This window comes from Vidua macroura, chromosome 8, assembly GCF_024509145.1.
Source record: "Vidua macroura isolate BioBank_ID:100142 chromosome 8, ASM2450914v1, whole genome shotgun sequence".
Taxonomy (NCBI): domain Eukaryota; kingdom Metazoa; phylum Chordata; class Aves; order Passeriformes; family Viduidae; genus Vidua; species Vidua macroura.
The window spans coordinates 10,810,339-10,833,630 of record NC_071578.1 but is presented as its reverse complement, the minus strand read 5'-3'; the positions used below and the strand labels follow the sequence as shown (position 1 = coordinate 10,833,630).

Here is a 23,292-nt window from a genome sequence, read left to right as displayed (position 1 = left end):
TCCCCCTGGATACTAAAAGATTGTATCGGTTCAAATGATGGATACAGTCCGAGAACAAATAAACCTCACAGATACACCCACCAAGAGCTACTAAATACCTCCACACAACGCTTCTGGTGTTTTAAAGATGGAGGCAGAAGTCAGTACAAGCTGAAAGGCTACATCAAAAAAGTAACACACATGGCTTGGCCTTGTTCTTACACTCTTGTCAGCTTTACCTGCTGCAGGTTCACAGTGAAGCTCCTGAATCAAGTGTATCTTTGGTTCAACCCAAAACACCCCTCAGTACAACTGCAGTGGATCCTCCTTGTTCAATGATCAATTCTTAATGACTTGATGGAATTATTTATAATAAAAAGGCTAGAGCAATAGATATTATAACAGGAGTAAACAGCCTCACACATTCCCTCAGTTAAATGAGACACATTTGGATTATGGATTTGGTTTGGGAGTAAATTGCAACATGCAGCTAATCTGCATAAAAACTCTAGATCTTTCATTTTCTTCAAAACCAAACTGAAAACCACTTTTTTTTCCCTTTTTTGTAGAGCACTGATCAGCATTTCAGGAGTTACTATGCATTAGAGATAATCCACAAATATAAATGAGGCTATTATATCTCTATACATGTTCTGTTCATGCAATTTCAATAGAAATTCTGCAAATTAACAAGCCCTGTTTACTCAGAGCTTTATTACATTCTCTTTCTAAACCAATTCACTCAGCATGTTCCTTTTGAAACAAAAAACAGCAACTGAATGTAGGAGAAGCCAACTGCCAAGACCAGTGTTTTCATAATTACACTAATAGAGGGCCTGAAGGATGAATTTATACTTATTACAATACTGACCATTATTTTCTAATGGGACATAGATTGAATAGATTTTACAGCTACACTATTTCCACCCATCTTTTCTGTTTATTTTGCATTTTAATGATGTTAAAAATCTAAGTGGTAATAGTAGCCATCAAAGTAATATCAATAGTAAGGAGAAAAGCCTAACAAGGAGGGTGATGCTGCTTTTATATCACTGGACAGAAGTAATTTCTGGAGCTTGTGGAAAGTGGTGCTGTTTGACTCAGCTCAGTGAATTAACACCAGCTTCTACAAGCAGAAGGGCTGAGTCCTCACACAACCCTTCTCATCTTAACCATGTCTAATCCTCTTTGCTCCAAAAATCAGATTTCCTCCTCATCTGTCATCGGTATTTGTCATCCTTTACCTGTCCTATCTGGCCACCTTATATTCATATCTTCTTCCCTTTGTTATACCTCCCAAGTCACTATTCTAATAAACAGACACCAAACTTGGTTCAGTTACGATTTTATGCATTTGCTATATCCATGATCTTAGAAGAATGCTTCTGGTCTGTTTATTTTATGCTTATTCTTTAATTTAAATCGATGTTTCAGTTAGTCACTTTAATTTTTGCCCAGAAATCCCATCTTTGGAAGAGTTTTATTGAAATTTGTATGCTGTCTTAAAAATCTTTACATGCCAAGTCAGTATCTTAAACATTTCAAAGTTCTAATTTCTTCAAAAATTCAGCTCCTGGCTCCTTAGCTTATAGAGTCATTGATCAGATCAATGCATTTCAGTCTTTTCACAGTGGGACATGAAGTTCAGTTTGTTGACTATTACACACTGTCCTATCTTTCTCCATGCTCTAAGTAGATATTACATAGTCCTGTAAGTTCAGCCTGCAGCCCCTGTCCTACTATTATTCTTTGTTGAAATGAAATGCTTTTTTTCAAGTGATCTCAGCTCACTAAGCCATCCATTTGCCCACTGTGACTACCTCAAGTCTCATTTTGATTCACTACCTTGCCTGTCTCAAAACTTGGAAATTATACCAGATTTATCACCAGACTAATGGCAAAGAGGCCCTATATCACTGCACCTACAGCTAACCTTCCTGAATGTCATCAGAAATACCTTGCCAGGAGAGGATTCCTTGCACATAACTTCTGATTCTCATTAATTTGCTGATTCTTGATTATGCCTAGCCAAATATTTCACTATCAAACAGCCACAAACCCATACAGCGACAGAACGCCAATCTCCAAACCCCAGCCAGTATCCTGTTCTCTGAATCATGCAGCTCCCTCATATCACAGTAAGTTCATTCATACTCCTGCTCACTCAGATCACAAACTGGGCTGATTAACGCACAAAGAAACACTAAATAAGAAGTAGAATCCCTCTTCTGAATCCAGGGCCCTTTTGCTCCAATCAAACAAATTACTGTGTTGAGGAAGAAAAGTCAGGAGATTGAAAATAACTCCTCCAAGTCTCTCTTAAGGCAGCATTTGGCTTCCAAATACTGTTGTGCATCATCTTAATAAAGCACTTAGGGAATTAAATCATAGGCTATTAAAACACCCGTGCCATCACAGTTGCTTCTTTGAGTAACATGCACATCTTGAATTTGCAATACATGTGTGCTGAGTAGCTGGTGGGCTGTAAAGAAAAAATTTTTAAAAAACGTATTGGTTTCTTCCTTCTTTGGCTCCTTTACCACAGATAAAGTCGACTGGGATTGTTATCTTACAAAAGAGTTAGCATTGTGAAAGCTGTTAACATAGAGGGAGAGATTACAAAGAATAAGACCATTTACCTTTGAAAAGGGAACACTTAGAAGGAAAATTTACTGAAGTCTCTGAGTTTCTTTCTTACTACCTTCACCGTGACTAGCCTCTAAATTTTATGCTGCCTCATAACAAGGGAGCACATCGTCACTCGAGCATTGGCAGGGAAGTGAAGAGAAATTATATTTCCACAATGCCTGTAGTCAGTGCACACTGCTCACAGCCAAAGGAGGTCAGAGTCCCTGCAAGCCACAGATGCGCTCACTGGAAAGGGCCAACAGTCTATAATTGAGATAACTTACATTTTTAACTAGATAATAATGTCATATGGCAAGTCATGAAAGCTCATGTTTTGGGGCATAAGCTGATTGCTGCAGCAGCGCAAGAATGAAAAGTTATCTCAAAGGTAGTGGGTTTCTATTGAAAGTTTAACGCTGCTAATAGCTGTCATTTATTGGGCACTGCTGGAGGCAGGCTAGGAAAAAAATCAGACTCCCTCTTGAAAACTCTAGCAAGGAAAACTCATTATGAGGAAGAACTGTGCACATTCTTACCTACTCCAGAGAATGGCATTGCTTTCACTTAGGCAGTCCCACCATGGAGTAAGGAGGAAAAGAAAGGCTCTAGTTCTGCCTCTCTCACCTCATAGAAAACAGAACTAAAAAATTACAAACACAATTAGGAAAAAAAAAAAACTTTTTTTTATCTCTTCATAAAGAAAATAAAAATTTCATGTTGCTGCTACCTCTAGTGCTTTTTCCAGCATTGGCATACAGTCTGTGGTCATAAAACATCTGTGGTGTTTAAACTCCTCTGGAAGGAGTTTAAAAGGAATGGGTTTGGTTCTCATTTCTTATTCTTTTGCAGGGATTAGCCTTTGTTCAGGCAAAATTCAAACTAACAATATCACACATTGACCCAAAGATGACAATCCACCCTGCCTGCAAAGACATACAAGAGTTTCTCATAGTTCTGTTAGGCAGTGGAAGAGAATATATCAGGATCTGGCTTGGTAAGGCATCCATCAAGTCTCTGTTAGGCTTCAGCCATGGATAGAGACTGTGGGTTTATGTAGGTTTTTCCACTCTTACTCTTCCAAGACTGGATTTTATTAACCAGTTTAATCCAAAACCCTCAGCTCATGTAGATGGGCAGGTAACATAACTCCATTACCCACACACGCAGCGGTGAAGAAGCTTGCCTAAAGCTGGATGTAGGATGGCCAGGACTCAGAGCTGTCCTTCTCATTCTAAAACTCTAAACACTGGAGAAATAAGGGAGACTAAAAAAGTGTCATTTTCAGCCTCCTAAATTGATCTTTTGGAGCTGACAATGTAAACACAAACTATCTGTAACAAAACAGTGACTTGTTGGTAAAGCAGAATGGGAGCTTAGAGCTGCCTTAAAAATTCCTTTTATCTTGCTGTATTACAGAAGGCTAATTAAACAGACAGTTGTTCTGGCCTCCTATTTCCCTTTCAGGTTATTTGAAAAAGGTTTTCTATTCAAATACAAAAAGACAATGTTGGCCTGATTTTGAGTGCATCCCTTTTTCCCCAGAGGTTACAGGGGCCCATCAGACTGGCAGCTGAGTGCTGTGCAGATTATAAAGCCAGCAGCTTAACAAAAATCTCTCAGCAGCTCAAGACAGGCAGTCAGGGCCTGCTGGGGCCTGACTATTAATAAGTGACAAGGAATCTTCCATCTCTTCAGTCTCTGTGTCCTTTCCATCCAGCTTTATTTCCCCCTAAATATATAGGAAATACACAGTTCCCCATTAACTCTGAGGGGGTGTCTCCTTTGTTCCTGTTCTGCCATAGAAGAGAGAGAATCTTTGTAGCATTACAACTATGAAAGAGGAAAAAACCTCTAATTTTATCAAAAGTAAACACTAACAGAAGTTCAGTAAAAGAATTGTTTGGGTTTCTTTTTAATGCTGGACAGTGTAATCATATAAGCCAACCAGCATTCAGCTGGTTTTCAGGAAAGGAGATCCAAGGTTCTGATTGGCCTGACCAGAGTTGAACCTTAGCCTTTGGTATGACAAAGAGGTACCTACATGCTCAGTTCATTGAGGATTCCACTGCATTTTTATTCCTCTTCCATCCTATCCTGATTTGTCTTCACAGCTAAGATACTTCAAGCAATTAAGAAAAAAGCTCTAAGGAACTACGTGTGAAGAGTCTGTGTTTGGGCTTTCCCATCTGTACAGCAATTGAAGCTATTCAATTCTCTCTTCACTGTGTGAAAACCAGCAAGTGGGGCTTTCTCCTACCACAGAAAAGTTGAGATTCTGAGCAACCACCCAACTCCAGCAACTCAGGCTTGAAGGAAAACCATAAGAAAATTAATGGGAAGACCTACACAGATACGCACGTGGCCATAATATACAGCAGTAAAAGTACGTTAGTAGAATGAACAACAATCTTTCTGCAAATAATTTGCCTTGGATAAAGATCAGATATCAGTCTCTATCTCCTCATGAAGTCATTTAATGCACAATATATGTGGTGTTTCTGATTTCTATTCCTTTTCAATTCATCAACTCTCATGGATACTCCCACCTATCTAGATTGCAGGATCATTGAAAAGTGATTTTATCTTCACACCCAACTACACAGCACACACTACAATGCATGCTAGGGAAATTCACACAACTTTCTTGCAGAATAAACTAATTTGGGGGAGAGGGGGAAATAATGGGTGAAAAGAAATGGCTTTTTACCTCCCACTGGCAAAGCACAGTATCAGTTTAGAGCACATTATAAGTGATGTTCATAATCAGGAGGATACATCTTCCTCTGCCACTTAATGCATCTCACCAGTGAAATGACTTGACATAACAGCAGCAGGAAGCTGCCAGCCAGGAGAGAAAAGTTCCTGAATTCCCCCATGACTCCTCCTACATAAGGGGAACTCGAGCTGCAAATTAAGTCCTTGCTCACCAGGAATCGAGTCTCTCCCAGGTCATCCCTGTCACATGAGCACAAACTTTCCCAGTGCTGAGTACACAGAGCCCCTCAATGGTACATCCTAATGACAAGGGCAAAATGACCCTTCCTTGCCCTAGGTGGTCCAGTGACCTGCACAATATCCACCAACAATTCTGTCCACACGCAGATCTGAGTCTCAACCAGCAGCTTCAGCCTTCCTAAAGGACTCTGTGCCTTCCTACCAAACAGCTTGATGAACATGCCTTGATGTCCTACTTTACACAAAAACCCCACCCCACAAGCATAGCAGCCACTGGCAGGATCAGACTCAAAAGCCAGCTTTGCTACCATTATTGAAGGCACTAATTGATTAATTGTGAGCTTTATTTGTCCTTTTCCATTTTGACCAATTATTATTTGGTAGGTTAGAGAACTCAGAAAAAAAAAAAAAAAAGAATAGTTCCAAACAAGCCAGTATGTTTCAGTGTAAATGGCAGTCAGTTTATGCTGCACAACAAACATACCATTGATACATATTTAAATATGCAATTTTACAGCACATCTTTTCCAGGTGCTTCACTAAGTCCTCCAAGAAAGACCTAATGACATCTGCCTGGCTCTTTCTGCAGTAACAATAAGCTTTGACTGTTTGCCTTAGGAATTATCCTAAGGTGCAGATACAAAAATATTTGGGACCTAGACCTGAAAACCTCAGAACTTAGATCTCACACTTATATAATGCTTTCAACTGAAGTATCTCCCTGTCAACCCAAGCTCGGCTCCAAATATACTCTTTCCTTTTGGTGATTAGAAGTGAAGAGATGAGTACAATTTTACCCAACTCTGCAAAATGACTGCACAGAGATATGACAGGAATGGAAATACCAGAACACAAAGGGTGTTTTACTTTCTGTTTTTGAACTGGTAAATTCTGTGTGGTTTGTCTTTCCCCCTAGACATCAGCTCCAGTCTAGCTTGTCTGCAGTTATTACACAGCCACAGCAGATGGATGAACCCTGTGGAGCAGAACCAGAGATATTTCTGTTATGTTTTACCAACATCATTTGAGCAAACAGGTACAGCCTAGGAAACAGATATGGAAGTTCATAATCTAATTTGCAGAGTAAGAATGACAAAGTATGTTGAAACACTATATGCCTTTTAAGTGGCATAAATGTGGTGCATTTGTTATTTACAGTATATTGCTAATAGATGTCAGCATTAATATTCATTATCTTGATTTACATGTTTCTTTCAGGCAGAAAATTGATTTGGATTCTTTCTGATTTACTTGATAACACTCCTACATTTCATGACTGGCTGAAACAGAGAACACATTTTTAATAGGCTTAATAAATTTACATCATCATTAGTGCTGAATATTTTATCCTCACAGACCAGGGAATGAGAAGCACATCACTAAATCCTCAACCAAATCTGATCCTTCATAATATCAGGATATGACTCTTCAAGATAAGTCAAGGCAGAATTTACATGAGATTGATTGGACAAACACATGAAATGCCACAAAAAATGAAATGGTTTTACTGACCCTTATTCTTTAGGGAATGCAAAATTGGTAAAATTAAAAAAAGCTTAAGTTTCCTGCTAAACTAAGCATCTGCTGTGGGTTGTTTCCTAGGTAGGTCATTTGGGGGGGGTGCACTTTTCTTTGATTGGTTAGTAGTTGCCCCTCTCCACCCTTCATCTTTATTGGAGCTGGTTTTGATAACAAAAAGAACACCCAAGGAAACTTTGGTTTTGATAACAAAAAGAACATCCAAGGAAACTTTGGCAGCCAAGTAGAAGAGTTGACTGTGCTAGAAGTTTTTATTACTGTTAGTTACCAGGGTTAAATGAGCCCTCTTAGGTACAGAAATTGATCCCTCTAGAAACTGTTAGGTCCCTAGGGGTCCTGATGGCTGAACAGAGTGTCCCCATGTACAGGAAAAAGGCTGCACTGAGCTCCACACACAGAGCATAAAGATCCATGTTCTAAACCCACTTGCAGTGCAGGCAGATCTCCCACTGTGATCAAACCATAAAAAGATACTGCTTCCTACATGAATAGCTGAGTGTGCAAACCCATTCTTCCCTCTCCCAGAAACCCTCCAGCATCTATACACAGACCAGCCAGAGGTTCCTACGTTTGCAGGGGAGAAAATGGAAAAAGGATTAAACCAGAGACACAAGGAAATGTCATTGGTACAATGTCACTAAAGGCCCATGGGAGATAATGTAGCAGCATTTATCAAGCTCTGATATTCATTTAAGAAAAGTGACTTACACTGAGCAACTGGGGCACTGTATTTATAGATAAAAGCCTTTCAAATAGTCATTTTCAAGTTCCTTTTTCCCACAAAACTGCTGGCTAAAATGTGTTTAATGAGACTTTCCTTCCCCTCACTTTTTCAGTTCCTCTCATACGTATTTGCTTCTCCTACCTCCTACTTCAGCTAAAAGACCCTAATCTGCTGTTGCAGAGCACACTGTGTCACTAAGCTACACCTTATTAGTGTGGCTTAGCAGGGAGAAGATAAATGTGAGTTGAAAACAGAATCAATCTGCAAAGCACAAGTAAAGAACCTGCATAAAAGGTCCAGGAGAACGATGAATACAGTAACAGACATAACCTAGAAATTCCCCATAAAGGAAGTAAGCAAATACAGACAAACTTTCAAGTCTCTTGTTGCAAAAACTCTCTAGTCCAGAGAAGAAAATCTCCACAAACACATAGACAGTTCTGGTTGACAGATCTATAGAGAGGGAAAGGAACCAGGACACTGAATGCAGAAACATCAGCATGGGAGGCTTCAAAACACCTGTAGTATTTAAAGCCACAGGGCTGGGGTCAACTCTGACTCTTCTCTGGATTACAACCCAAATTCCCTTCTTGAAAGGACAGAGTTGCAGCATGATGTGCAGTGGTGGTGGTGGAAGGAATGGATAAGTAAACTGATGGAGGAGTTAAAATAGCAGCTCAAGGTTAAATAAAAAGATTATGTAAAAGCTAGAAACAGAGCTAGAAACAGATCCATTTTCAGCTTTCCAAGAATAAAATAAAATAGCAACTATAAACAACCCCCACTTTGCATATGGAAAATTAAATCTAGATCTACATGAGACATAAGTATTTTTCAGCATCCTTTAGATTTCTTTATGGCATATGTGCTGAAGCTTTCTTAATGCAGAAATGAGAAGCAGTGAAGGGCAGGTTGAAAGTGATAATCACTCCTGAACTGGGGAGTTCAGAGCTCAGGCAAAATGTTGCAGTGTCAAGATTATCATCAATAGCTTCCAGAACTAACACAGCAACAGATTATGATTTAAAATATTCTCACACTAAGCAAACTCTACATCTTCCTAATTTCTGGCTGAAAAGGAAAGTTTAATTACTGTTATTTTTAGACAAAGTTCCAGATAATGACTCATTTCTCACCAAATACAGACCAATAAGAAGGCAAAGCGGTGAATGGCAGCACTCATGGCTTGAGAGCCTCTCAAGGTCCTGAGGGAAAGTGTCGCTCATGCACATCTTTCCAGAGAATCATATTTACACAAACAGGAAAAGATTAGTCCTCCCACAGCTGTCTACAGCTCTTGGATACCATGCACACATTTCTGACATTTTTATTTATTTGAAATGCAAGCTTATCTTACTCTAGTGGTAAAAAACATCTTCTCCTAACTCTCACAGCTTAATCCTCTTTTTGATCCGAGAGATATCTATGGAAGGAAGAGAAATAAATCCAATACGCTCAGTTAATTGCTCAGTGACAGATAATCTTTCCTTCTCCATTTTCTTTTTCTTCTATAAAAAGAATAACAAAAAGTAAACAAAAAGTTCTCAACTAAAACTGTGGAAAAAGTCTGCTGAGAGGATAACAGTATAATTAAAGTTAGGCCCAGCCTGATGCAAAGTTTCATTTATCATGTACAGAAGCAGCAGCTCACTTGCCATCCAAAGTTCAGTGCACACAGAGCCTTAACAATCTAGAAGATTATACAGACTCTTCCTGTCTCTTTTCTCTTACTGTATTTCATCCCTTCATGTCTGTCAGCAGTGGCCTTTTAGTTTGTCAGTAGTTTTAGAAGAATGATCTCCATCCATTAGTGTTGCAGCCAGCTATAGTAAACTGGCTGAGAAATAAAGAGAAGTAATCCTAGCAGGAAGTAATGTGTTTATAAAGAGGATAGATTCATATCCTGTAGGCAATGGCATAGTTGGATTATAGGTGGTTACAGTCCCATCAGTAAGAATGTTTAAATCACCCAAATACACTTTGGAATGACAGATGTGCTTATAACCAGCTATTGCACAAATTACTCGTGTCAGTAACAGGCTGCTACAGCCCCTCATTACTCATCAACCCTTGGAGAGTGCACTCAGCACAGGAGGCAGAAGTGGTATTTCCTTGCCATGTATTCAAGACAGATTCCTCTTCAGTTGTGGGTACCTGCAGAACCACCTTTCCCCTCTACCCTCCAGAAACAGAACTCCTCATATCAGAAAGCAAACCAGATTTGAGATGATGTTTTCTTCCATTCCCCAGAATGAAACTCAGAGGCATGAAATAAATTGCAAGATATGTTTCACCCCTTCTCTCAAACCTATTTTTGTTCTATCATTTTCAAAGAAGCAGGGAGATTTAAATTAACATGTCACTTAAGCAGCCAGGAGGAGCAACAGCTCATAACCTCTATCAGGTACACAGAATAATAAGATGTGCCCACCTGGCTATTTCTTTCCATCACATTAAGAACAGAGAAGCTGTCCTGGGATCTTCATAGGCATATCTACCAGTGACCCGAAGGCATGGCTGCATGGTGAGGGGGGATCTAACAGCAGAGCCAGACTCAGGACAGAGCCCAGCGTAATCAGCACGGGCCTACTTAAGGTAACAGGAGAGAGGAAAATCCAAGGAAGTGCACTGGCAGCTTCCAGAGCAGCCATGAGCACTTAAGGGCCAGCCATGGAGCACTGCAAAGACAAGTGGGTTGATTGTGGTTGTCCAGCATTTCCCAGTTCAAAGCACTTCCCAGGGACTCTAGATGGCTGGCCATACAAATGCACTGATAAGTGACACGTGCCAAGTGAAGCTGAGGGGTTCAAAGTAAAACAAGTGGTTCCTCAAATAATTTATGGAATTCTTTGTTCTAAGATGTCACAGGTACTAAAAATTTTAACACACTCCAAAAGACACTGAGAAGGTCAGCTCACAGAATATTAATCCTCTGGTATATACTAAAACAAAAAGAAAATTATTCAGCTCCTCATACACCTTACCCTGAAGGTTAAGGGTAACTTAAACATTAAGAATGAATGATAGTATAGTACTAGAAGGAAGTGTCAGATATGATAATCATTTTCATATGGTCTTGGTGCCAGCCTGTTTGGGGACATCATGTGGGAGCTGCACAGAGCCTGGCTTTGAGCCTCCCAGGGACCTGCAAAGCAGCTGCACAGTTCCTTATATCTCCTTCCAAATCCTGTTTTCTCCTCTTGTCCCTCTCCTGCTCTGCTTGCCAGAGGTACCAGAGACATAAATGACTATTGAATGCTTCCCCCAATTAATATTTTGAAATCTGGTCATTTTAGAAGCAGACCTAAAGAGAGTAGGCATAGAAATTGGGAAGAATAAACAGGAAAAGCAGTGTGATTTTTTTTTTTATCCCTCTTCCTTGCCACTGGCTGATGTACTCTTGGGGAATACCATACAAGAATCAAGAAACTATAAAATCCCAGAATTAGAATCAGGCTAATTTTATGGAATACTAAGATCAGGAGTGTGTAAATACTGGTGCTAAATAGACTGAGAATTATTTTTCATAAAATACTCAGATTTTTACTTTTTATCAGACAGTTTTTGGTAATAGAATTCCAGACTAGAGGAAACACTCATGCTATTTTTATGATGTTAATCACATTCTGAGATTAGGACTGAGGTCAGGAAAAGTGTCCTGCACTCACTCTAGGACTGCAACACTGCTGGGGTCCCAGCTACCTGTTACATCCTCCAGTGACATCCACACAATCCCTCCCTTCTTAATCAGGGCAACATTTTATGCCATTGTGGAATGCTCCACAGAAACCAGAAACAGAAAAGAGCATAAGGCCACCAGCACAGTTTTGTGCTGCATTCATACATCTCATCAGGAACTGTGCTCTCCACTCTGATGTGGCTGTCCTAGTTTCAGTTAGAAAATAGTACCTCAACACAACCCTGCATCACATAAGCAGATCTTCAGCACTGTCAGCAATGGAGAAGGAGGTGCCTATGCATGCTGAAATGCCATAACTTCTGCAATGAATGACAAAGCAGAGAAGAGTACTTCTCATGGCAAAATGACTTAGGGTAGCCAGAGAAAATGAAAATATTTTTTGTACTTATGAATATTATTTTTCACATAAATGAAACAGTCTAGCACAAACTCCCCGTACAAAACATTGCCAAAGCCACAGTCCTGACAGACCCTTTAGGTGTGCACACACCATAGTAAAGACAAAGGAACAGAAAGTCACGGCAGCAAGGTTTATGAAATGGAAAGATTGATTAATCTCCATAATGATTAATCTTCATAATGGTATGAAAAAGCATTTATTCAACCCCACAAAATACTAATACTTTTGAGCATTCCTGTTACTGCTCAGAATAATTCCTAGAAGTCGTGTTTCTTTTGGTTTTAGTCTGTTTGGTTTTAGTTTTATTTTTTCAGGCCAGTGGGTGAAGCAATAGCCTGAGTTCAGAATGTACTTCATCTCAATTCCCTCCTCTATTATTCTATTAAAACCCACTCAGCTCCTGAACAAAAAGTTTATTTGTTCTACTTCTGACCCAAAATTCTCCCTTACAAAAGAAAACCCCTTTCCTATATAAGTTTATTACAACAAGTTCATTCTTCATTCAAGAGGTTTTAGTTTTAAATACCTGAAGTTTTCTTCTATCTTGCCAGCAGCCTATCCACCTTCATCAGTGATCTGCATACAAAACTCCTAAGCTTCCCACCAAAGTTTCACACATGAAGCTATGAGAAAACCACCCTTTCCGCTTATGGAAGTAGTATTAAGGACATGTGAAAGAGGAAACAGCTCTTTTATTTTTCAGGGAAATAAAACCAGGCACCCTCTGCTCACATTGAATCCAAATAACTGCCTTAAGAAATTGTTCATGGCCCAGCTCTTCCCTTTGGTTCACATAGTGCATGGCATGCTTCTAAATCATGAAAGTATCAAAACATTCCCTATAAATTGGTCCAGCAGTCAAGTTCACACAAGTGGAAATCAATTATCTAGTACTAATCCCATCAGTTCTAATCAACAGATGTTGAAAACTCACTCATAGGTATTCCCCCAGCCTCAGCAACACTGGCTTTTCATAAGGATCATTTGGGCAGCCATGAGATCCTTCATTATAAACAAGGACTTTAGGCTGTTCAGTTGTCACAAAAGTAAACCAATTGGTTGATTTCAGTCTGAATAAGATGGGAAAGGTGAAATCAAAAGACAGAATATCTGAGAAGTACCTTATCTGGCTGAAACAAGACAATGAGACTTCAGCCTTTTTGTCCTTGAGTACGAAAGGACAGGAGTGAGAGAAGGTTTAGCTAGAAACCTTCCAGCACTTTCAAAGAAATCCAATTAAATTCAATAAAAGAATTGTATCAGGCTTTTCCTATTTACGTAAGGTGGTAATTATTAACTCTATTTATCTCCATACCTCCAAAGAGAGCTCTCTGTGATGCTTCCCAGGTTGTAGTCATAGAGCTTTGTCAGAATTAGAATCACCTAAAGGCAAAAAAGAAGAAATCATGGTTAGTCTCAAACAATTACAATCTCACAGAATTGAAATGACCCTGGGGAGGGCTTAGGATTCCTTTAATGGGCGCTTAACATAATTGAATGAATTGTTAAAAGTGATTGCCTAAACTGACATGGAAAGAATTTGCAGAGATAAATGTTGAGCCTTTTTTTGGACTTTTTTTGTTCAGTTCCTCTGCATGACATCACCAATAGGTTCTTCCCTTAACCCCAGGAGGCAGAGTGCAGTGGGAATGAGTTCAGATCTAGACAGAGTTTCAGGATACAAGATGAGATCTTGTATGCAGTAGAAATAGTGACTATTTTCTGCTCTGTTTCATAGACACTGAAGCTGCTGATCCTTTTCATAGCTGTGGTGCACAGATAACCCACTGGCCTGTCTCCAGTCAAACACTTTCTGATTGCAGCAGATGATTTGACACAAGCAAATGATCACCAGTGGATTGGCAACTGGCTGGACGTCAGGAAAAATCTCAATAAGAGTAACAGTCCAGGTGTTCCTGGGCAGACTACCCAGAACATCTGTAAAGCCTCCATCCTTGGAGTTTTTTAACATCTGGCTAGGCAAAGTCATGGCTGACCTGATCTAAAGCTGGTGATAACACTGCTTTGAGTAAGAGGTTGAACTGTGGACCTTCAAATATCTCTAACAACCAATGTTTCTATAACTTCACTGAAAAGTTTTAGGTTTAGCCAGAATGGAAGTGTTTCCAAGTTTATGACTTTTATTAGCTCTTTTGATAAAGAGCTTTCCCTCCTGCCAAAGCAGGCACTCCTAGAATAAAATTATCTTACCAGGGGAAGGAAAGCAATTTTAGCAAAAAGAATTTGCAGCAAAAGATTTCAGCCTGCTCTTTTGTTAGTGTCTTTAAAGACTTATTTCTGACTTTCAAGATGATGGGCTTCTTTAACAAGATCTACATTTGGGACAAACTACCAGACCATTATTATTGCTACTAATTTATTTTGCATGACTCCCTGCCAGATCACCATACTTCTTATCCTCCTCCCTATCCCATTAAAACCACAGTAAATTAAAGACCCAGCTCTTATCTGACAAAGCCTCTGATCTATATACCTCTTTATTTTCAGCCTGGGTTCCTAAGAACTGAGGCTCACAGACACACAATCCCCCTGGTCCCTTGATAAAATTGTTAACTTCAACCAATTTGGCTGAGCAGCAAAGGACTGTAGGAAGTTCAGTGCCCATCAGCCCAATGCCAGCTGGCACCAGCATGGCACAGAATTGCCACACAGGGAGGAACAGACCTCACCACTGCCTTTTCCAAAGCCAAAAGCCCATCTACCTCCTACACAGCCTGAAACAGCCACAATGAGAATTATCTCCTTGCAAAACAGTCAGCACATGAGACAGCAGAAAGAGCAGTAGAGGGGGCAGAGAGCACACCTCAGACATCTCCTTCTACAGCACAACTCCAAAATCACTCCCAGCATGGAGAAAGGCAGCCCAAAGCACTTCCTATCTGCATGAACACAAGTCATGTGCAGCTCATGGGGAAACTCACATAGCAGCCACAATCCCCCTCTGCTCCCCAGGGCAGCCTGACATGAACATCCCCTCTGCTCCCCAAAACCCCAGTGCTGGAAGGGAGGAGCTCCCCTCTCTCCTGGCAGATCCCTCTTTGAAGAGGGAGCCAAGGTGGGAAGCCCCAGCCAAGGCAGGAGCCAGAGCTGGGGTGGGCACATATCCTTCCCCAGAGCTAACAGCAATCAGGGCTTTGTAAATCCTGTATTTCCATCTGCACCCTCCCAGGAATGCTTATCAATGACAGCAGGGCAGCTGTCAGCTCCAGATCCAGAGCTGTGTCACTGCCACCCCTCACAGCACCCTCTGGACAGGTCTGCAAATCCCCTACTTAGCAAGTAAATAAAAACCAAGGGAGAAGACCAAAGAAGGGGATGGGATATGCACATAAAACCTTTCTGAATACCAACCCAATGAAAGGTAGCTGTGAACTCCACTCCTGTGTGGAGACATCATGTGGGAGCTGCACAGAGCCTGGCTTTGAGCCTCCCAGGGTCCTGCAAAGCAGCTGCACAGTTCCTTATATCTCCTTCCAAATCCTGTTTTCTCCTCTTGTCCCTCTCCTGCTCTGCTTGCCAGAGGTACCAGAGACATAAATGACTATTGAATGCTTCCCCCAATTAATATTTTGAAATCTGGTCATTTTAGAAGCAGACCTAAAGAGAGCAGGCATAGAAATTCGGAAGATTAAACAGGAAAAGCAGTGTGATTTTTTTTTATCCCTCTTCCTTGCCACTGGCTGATGTACTCTTGGGGAAGACCATTCAAGAAACTGTAAAATCCCAGAATTAGAATGAGGTTAATTTTATGGAATACTAAGATCAGGAGTGTGTAAATACTGGTGCTAAATAGACTGAGAATTATTTTTCATAAAATACTCAGATTTTCACTTTTTCCCAAGTGAGGAAAATTTACAAATCTTAAAACAGCCATGAAAGAAAATTCTATTGAAAATTTTAATCCCACCATTTCAGTGGAGAAAAATTGTAATTGACATCCCAAAAAGAACATGAAATGACAAAAAAAAATTAAAAGTCCCAGTAGAAGAAATCAAAATATTTCACCTCCAGAGGGTTGAAATGTCTCTTTTGTTCCTTTTTCTTCCTCAATAAATTTCAGTAAAACCCACACAATCTTAAAGTTATGTAGTTGCCTTGGAACTGATGGGGGAAGAAAGCCAACTGCATTCCATCACACTTTTTGATATAGCACTAACAATCCTTCTGCAGAGGCATCCCTGGGCCCATCCCAGCATGCATGTCAGTCACTGATAGGCTACATCAAGAACCCTAAGCAATATTGCTATATCCTGACTTCCTAGTAAATTTAGGAAAAAAATCTTAGCATTGAACATTCCCAAGATTTGTATTTGACACCACGCTGTGGCAGACATGCACCAGGTTCTGGATTAACAGCTTAGATATCTCCACTTGGTGCAGGAACTATTATCCTTGAATAGGTACACTACTTCAACAACACATAAGAGCTTTTTCTATTAGAAGCTTTTTAATTTTTGAGAATCTGTACCAGCTTCCAAATATCTTTAAGATTATCCACGGCTTCAGCAGTCTCCTTGTGTCATTTACTATGGTTCAAATACCAGTAATAGATCTGCTCAAACATATATGTGCAAAACAAACAAATCATTGGGCAGAAAATTAGTTATTTCTGCCCTAGAGGTTGCTATTCTTTTTCCCCCTTTGTAATGATAGTTGAGTAATCTATGCAAGGCCATGATTTCAGATGTATTTACTTTTTCAGAAATCATTTTTCTTCTTTGCTGTTCTCATTTCTTCGTTATTTAGCCTGCAAAGGTTAGTTCATGTTTAAGATTGTTTCTTTTTTTCCCCCCACCCTCTGTGGCTGTCACTGTGTAGTACTGAGAAACCTAATGAACATAGACATGCATATTATGTTGTTCTAAATGTCAGAATAGGGGCTGTGAAGAAGCACAGTAATGAAATGAAAATAACACCTCGCCTTTTCTTCATTTTTTTGTTTTGTTTTTGCTTTCTGGGACTGTGTGTTTTTCTCCCTTTTTTACCACTTACCAATCAATGCAAGCTAACAAGTGCAAGAAGAAAAAAAAAGCAAACTAGAAATAGAATGAAAAGGAACTAAAAATCCAGTCTTATTCCAGCTCTGCTGTGAATACAGATAACCTTTCCTCTTGCATAGAAATACAAGGCTTCAGAAAAGTCTGTTTTTCATTAGGATCAGCACTTGAAGTGGATTATTCTGCCATAGCAGGTGGGAAAGAGAAGGAGAAACAAAACTTTATCACTTTTGCACTGACAGCTCAGAGCAAAAGATATCTGATCCTGGGTTTACCACATCCCAGAGTGAGTTAACCTACCAAGAGATAGAGCACTAAAAATGGGTTTAGTTACTCAGACAAAGTGAAAGAAACAGACACCTGGGAAGACAGACTGACAAAAGAGGTGCTTAAACCTGGCTCACCATCTCCCAAAGGAAATCAGTTCCCAGTGGCTATTCTGGGAAAGACAAGGCATTCACACCTGGGACACCATCATGGTTTTCTTCAAACCTTAAGAACATTTTCAAAAAAACTCGTATTTTTTTTAATCAATCCTGACCTCTAACTGCTTTTTAAAACTTGAGATGTGAAGGACCATCTATAGGTTTCAAAACATAAGTTAGTGGCTGGGCAGAAGAGACTGCTCTGTGAACTTGCTACATCAGGCCCTAGGAGGATCTTTGCTATCACAGCAGAAATTCTGGGGTAAACATGGCTAAATTTTCCCCGGACCTACTTTGGCTTAGGACCAAGTGATCCATGCTGACTCACTGTACCCTCCCTTGCACTTCTGACCCAGGTTTACAACTGGCTTAGATCTTTGTCTTGACCCTGTTTTCAACTACTCTGTAAATACTTCTAGCAAGGCTCCCTCAGAATATGGGCCAAAGCTTGTCCTTTGCCACAGCACACATTCCAAATGTAATTAAATTGTTTTCTCCCCTGGCAAAAAAAATATTTCTCTCATCAAACAGTGCTGAACTAGCTGACCAGGAAGGTAGTGGGAGTCTGCACTCTGCTACTGATCAGGTTCATAACTCACTGGGAGGGAAGCAACAGGCTGCACTCTGTGCCACTGTAACTCATCTGGGGTCATGATGTGTGTCCTCAAAGCAAATCAGCCAACACTGCCACAGAAAGCAGCACTGAGGAGCTCTCAGCACACTGGGTCAGGCAGCTGTAACACTCCCCAGTACCCACTGACCATGGCAAATTTGTTCCTGGGAATGCAACACGAGTACTGTGTTAAAAGATGCCCATGCTCATTTAAACTCAGCTTAACAAGGACATGGACTACAACAATCACTGTGTTTGAGGTTTGATCACCATTATTAAAGACCCACCACACAACATGGTCTGTGATAATTCAACTCAAGTTCATTTACACCAACAGAGCTCTTATCTTCAATACATTTTTATCAGAGGTATCCATCATCATCCCTAGGTCCTCTCAGTGCTTTCCACCTTACACAGCACAACAGAGTCTAAATTCATAATGACCACGTTCATGGGCTTTGTAGTGATAGAAATTCTTTCAAACAGAACACCACCATCAAATTTCTAAAGGTGTTCACTGTAGCTTCTTGGGCTCTGAATTTTACAGTGTTACCTGCAGACTGAACTAACCCTGAGCCAGAAAGATGACTCCTACAGAGGCTTTGAATCCTACAGGACTCAAATGTTGATTTCAAATCACAATAGACTTTGCTTATGAAGGCAAAACCAGAACTGAACCTCTTTAGTGTTTCCAGACTTTCATGCTTTACATGTATTTTTGCATGCATTTCAGTCAAGGCTGCAGCTGTCCTGGGATAATCCACAGCACTAAAAACTATGTACTTATTAGTCTGCTTTCCTGACTTGCACACCATCAGCTCTCAGCATGGGTTGTTCATAGACTGCTCGTCAACATTTTTTGAAATCATTTGGACATGGTATATTTGATAAAATATTTCTCGTACTTGATTGCTAGCCATTTACAGCAGCTTTCTGAATCAGTTTCTTGTGAGGACTATTGATGTGGTGATCAGACATCTCCTTTTGACCGTTCAAATCCCAGGGGAAAAAAAAAAAAAAAAAAAGGAAGGTTCCTCTGTACCCCACCACCCTTGCAACCCCAGGATAACCTTCAGGGCACTATTCTGTCCTGACTCCTTATCCAGAACCATGGATTTTAACATCTGAAGCTGCTATATTCTATGCCTTGAGAGCATATTAATTTCCAGCGTAAGAAAACTGAGCTGGGTCTTCAGGAACTCCACCTTTGGTTCTGTACCAGAGCTAGTAACATAGCAGAAAGCATCTACTTTCAGCCATGTGCCAGCTCCACACTCTGCACTATGAGCTGATCCTCAGGATGTGCCACAGCTCGAGGAAAGAGCAGCTGCCACAGTCTTCTTCTCCTGTGGTGCTTTCCACTCATGCAAGGAGCATGCAACACATGCAGAGCTGCTGGAACTCAACACCCCCCATCTGCAGTTTGGCTGCTCTGTTGTTACCAGCTGAAAAGGTTTAGTCACAGTCTCTGCCTCACAGAGAGACAGGCAGCCTGCAGTGTGACAAATGTTTAATGAAGTATTTTAACATTTCACATACAGCTATGTAAAAAATGGTAGCTAGATTTAATGGTGTAACTATGTTTGCACGACTCTCCTGATGAAAGTCACGCTGCCTTCTAATTGGGGAGAGAGAAACAAATATCCAGGCACAATCAAGACAGTTTAAGTACACCTCAATGTGCAGTGATCCATGAATCCCTTATTAAACTCTAGAGATCCCTTCCATCGCCTACTTAACAGGAACGTAAGTCAATAACAAAGAAGCACTAAATTAAGTTTTCACGAGCGTGCTGGTCTGCTATAATTGAGCAGGAAACTAAAGGACTTGAAGCTTTTGTATGCATTATGAGTCAATAAACCATCATTCTCAGGCTGTCATGTTTGAGAGTTTGCACATTCAAAAACTGGAAATAATTGGGCACCTATCTGTACCCTTCATCTCTACTTCCCCAGTTTCACCCAGAACCCTGGGACTGTAAATAACACATCCAGAACACAGGAATATTCTCAATGAACTCTTCAGTGAGACAGTTATGTGAAGAAATGTTTCCAAATAAATCCACAAATTAGCCTGAATAATTCACTGAGAATTTTACAGGCTGCTCATGAGAAAAAAAAAAATAAATTTGAGAGAACTGATTATCTGGGGCAAATTACTTATACCAATCTTGTTCTTCATATTATTTTTAGCAATTTTATACCAGCCAGCAGTATCAGGGACTCTACCAAGCACTCAAGTAGTAAGAACTTTGGAGTCATGAAGACTTTTGTGATTTGCTTTCCACATGCACTGCAGATCAAGAGGGGTGCAATGACAGAGGAGGACAACCACAGAGTTATACAGCTAAACTACCAAATCTCCATTTCACCAATCTTTGTTACAAAGAACCTATAAGGTAAAATTCCTTCATTTTTCTGCAGCTATCAATGAACAGAAAATAGGCCTGATATTGCCCACTATCCCACCTGTGGCACAAGAGATAGAACTTTAGAGGGAAAGCATTAGAAATTGCCCAAGTAGAGGGTGGCTCTTCCCTTTAATAACTTCCATAAGTCAGCAGATTAAACTCTTTCTAATTCAAAAACTATTGTGACTATTGTGCCTAATAATAAAAGGATCAGAGAGAGCAATCAAGGATGATCAAAGATGTGGAATGACCTTTTTTTAGTGAGAAATTACTCCAACTATCAATCCAAGAAAGAGACAAAGGAGATATGAAAGACATCTATAAAGTCACAAGTGTACTGAATTTATTATTCACTACTTTTCAGCATACAGGACCAAGCAAACCTGTGAGGTTAAAAATATTATGTATATATAAGTAGGGGGGTTCCTTCCCACTGCATTTTGTGGACACCAAAAATTTACTATAAGCTCAAGGGGAGACAGAAGTTCAGGGAAAAAAAATGTGCATTGAGGTCAATTAATGAAACTATATGTAGCAATATTTGTGCAAGTTTTCCCAGGTGTACAATTTTAGCCACATTTAAAGAGAGAATATGGCCAATTCCTTTGTTCTTATACGTGTCATAGGTAGCTTTAGGACTCATGAACTTATATAAATTTGTCATAATTAGTCCTATTTTTGGCATCTATAAAAATCACCTGTAGGCCAGAAATTCAATGTTTACCAAATACAGATACCAGTATTTCCTTTCTTAACTTGTATAATTCAATCAGTAGAGCAAGATGTATGGCAGTTTCTATTACACTCAGCTTACAGGGGACCCTGGCATGGTGACAACTTTTAGAATAGACAGCAACACAAATTATTATAAAGAGAGACTAAATGCAGCATCTTTCTCCCTCAAACCTTTTAAAGATAGCCCCAGTCTTCATGCTTGTCACCAAGATGAAACAGAAATTTGTTACAGTGTGAAAAGTATTTAAAATGCTACCACCACCAAAGCTGAGAGAAGGAAACTGTAATAACTAAAGCTCAAAGGTCAAGACACTGAGTTACTGCTTTTCCTGGCTTTGAAAAAGACCCAAACCTAGGCCTATCACATTCCAGAAAAATACCTTGGCCACTGACACGCTGATTAACTTACAAAGTAGAATTAATTCCCTGCTCTGAGTCCTTTTTTTCCTCACACTGAAATCCCTTTTCACTAATTCCTCTTTCATTCAATAAGAATCTGCTTCATGGAAATATTTCTGAGCAGCTCCAAACATGATTAACTAAACCAAAGAACCAAACACAAACCAAATAAATTAAAAGGACCAAAAGGAAAACCTAGTGAGTAAATTATTGTAGGGGAAAAAAAAAGGGATACTCAGGTTTCGAAGAAAATGTAATAACCAAATTTCTTCCAGTGGCAGAATCAGGCAGAAGAGATAGGAAGGAGAACAAAAACAATGGAATAGACATCCTGTCATCTTGAAAAGTTTTAATACAAAGGCAAATAATTATGAAAGAGACAGGGTTTCATTTCAGAAGACAAAAGCTGGTATAGAAAGAATCGATTACACACTATAATTGCATTGATGCTTAAAAGCCATTAGCATGAGAGCTCTGTGCATGCTTCAAGAGGGAAATAGAGTCTTCTGTTTATTCATTTCACCAAATACCCACATAGGCCTTTAGGGGATTATTTCAGAATTAAGACCAGAGGAGGGAAAAGCCCTAAACTACTTGGAAAGAAAATTCTTCTCTGACACCCCATTATATTCACTGGCAGTCAGCAGCTTGTGCTTAAACATGCAGTCACTGGCAGTGATTTGGAATGGACACCCAGAAAGGGTGGAGGGGTCAAGTGGAGAAAAGCACTTTGCTGTTCTGTGCCTGGCCTGCTCCTGGCTTGCTAACTGAAACACTCAGAAACATTCCAGAGGCTCTGGGCTTTGCCAAGGGACAAAGATTTCAAGTGCTGAGAAACCATTTCTGAAGGAAAGTAGGAAAGCCAGCAGATCTACAAGTAAAAACTTGCTTCTGCGGAGTTTCTCAGCCACCTGATCTCATGTACAAAGTAGGACTTGCAGTGTAGCCAGTGGCAGCTAAAAGACATCAGGGCACAACACTCAGAGAGAGAGGGAATATGCAAGAAAAGACTTATGAAAACATACCAGTCAGCCACCAGGATCTTACTTTGTAAGCTCTATTTATGGTGGTGCCTTTCTGGTTAAGACCCAGAAGTTCCTAAACAGAAATACCCACGAACTCCAATCACTCAGTTTTTCCCAAACCAGTTATCCAAAGCCCTACTTGAACATAATTCACCCAACTCTACCTGAAGAAAACATGAAGAGGAAATGTAGCCCAAAGGGCAACCAAGGTGAGAAAGGCTGAAGATACTCCTCCTTGGGAAAAGAACCATGTCCTGGGGGAAAGACTGGGGGTGGGGGATACACATAATCAAAAACCTGGGATTTATACTCCACCCGGATTGTTTATTCTGGAGCTCACTACAGAATATAAAAGTGAAAAATTAGCATGCAATGAATAATTTATTAAGCACTTTGCTATTGTTTCAACAAATCACTTTCATGAAAGCAATGTGTATTCAAGCAATAAATCACTGCTTAGCACTCTGGCACAAGAAAAAGATAATACTTGACAGTATTATTGAGTGATGTTGCATGGCCACAAGGCAACTACAACAAAGATAAGGATGATATCCTTGAATAATAGACTGTCTCTCTCCTACTCCAGGAAAGAAATTGGATCTTTAAGGTAAAACTTTCATCCTGGGGCAGCAGAGGTAGTGAAACTTAAGACCATAAGGTGCCTTTTGCCTTTAGGTTCCAAAAGTGCCCTGAAAACATTATTTGATCACTCCTTTCAAGAGCTCTATGATGTAAGTTGGTT

The 23,292-nt window shown here is 40.0% G+C and overlaps 1 protein-coding gene across 1 annotated transcript in view; it reads right to left on the bottom strand.

Moving 5' to 3' along the window:
* The window catches only part of SORCS1 (sortilin related VPS10 domain containing receptor 1), a 260,159-nt gene that overhangs the window by 164,536 nt on the left and 72,331 nt on the right, over positions 1-23,292 (bottom strand). Inside the window, exon 2 of the mRNA XM_053984129.1 lies at positions 13,241-13,308. Coding sequence (XP_053840104.1) covers positions 13,241-13,308 — 68 coding nt within the window. The remainder of the gene's footprint in view (positions 1-13,240; positions 13,309-23,292) is intronic.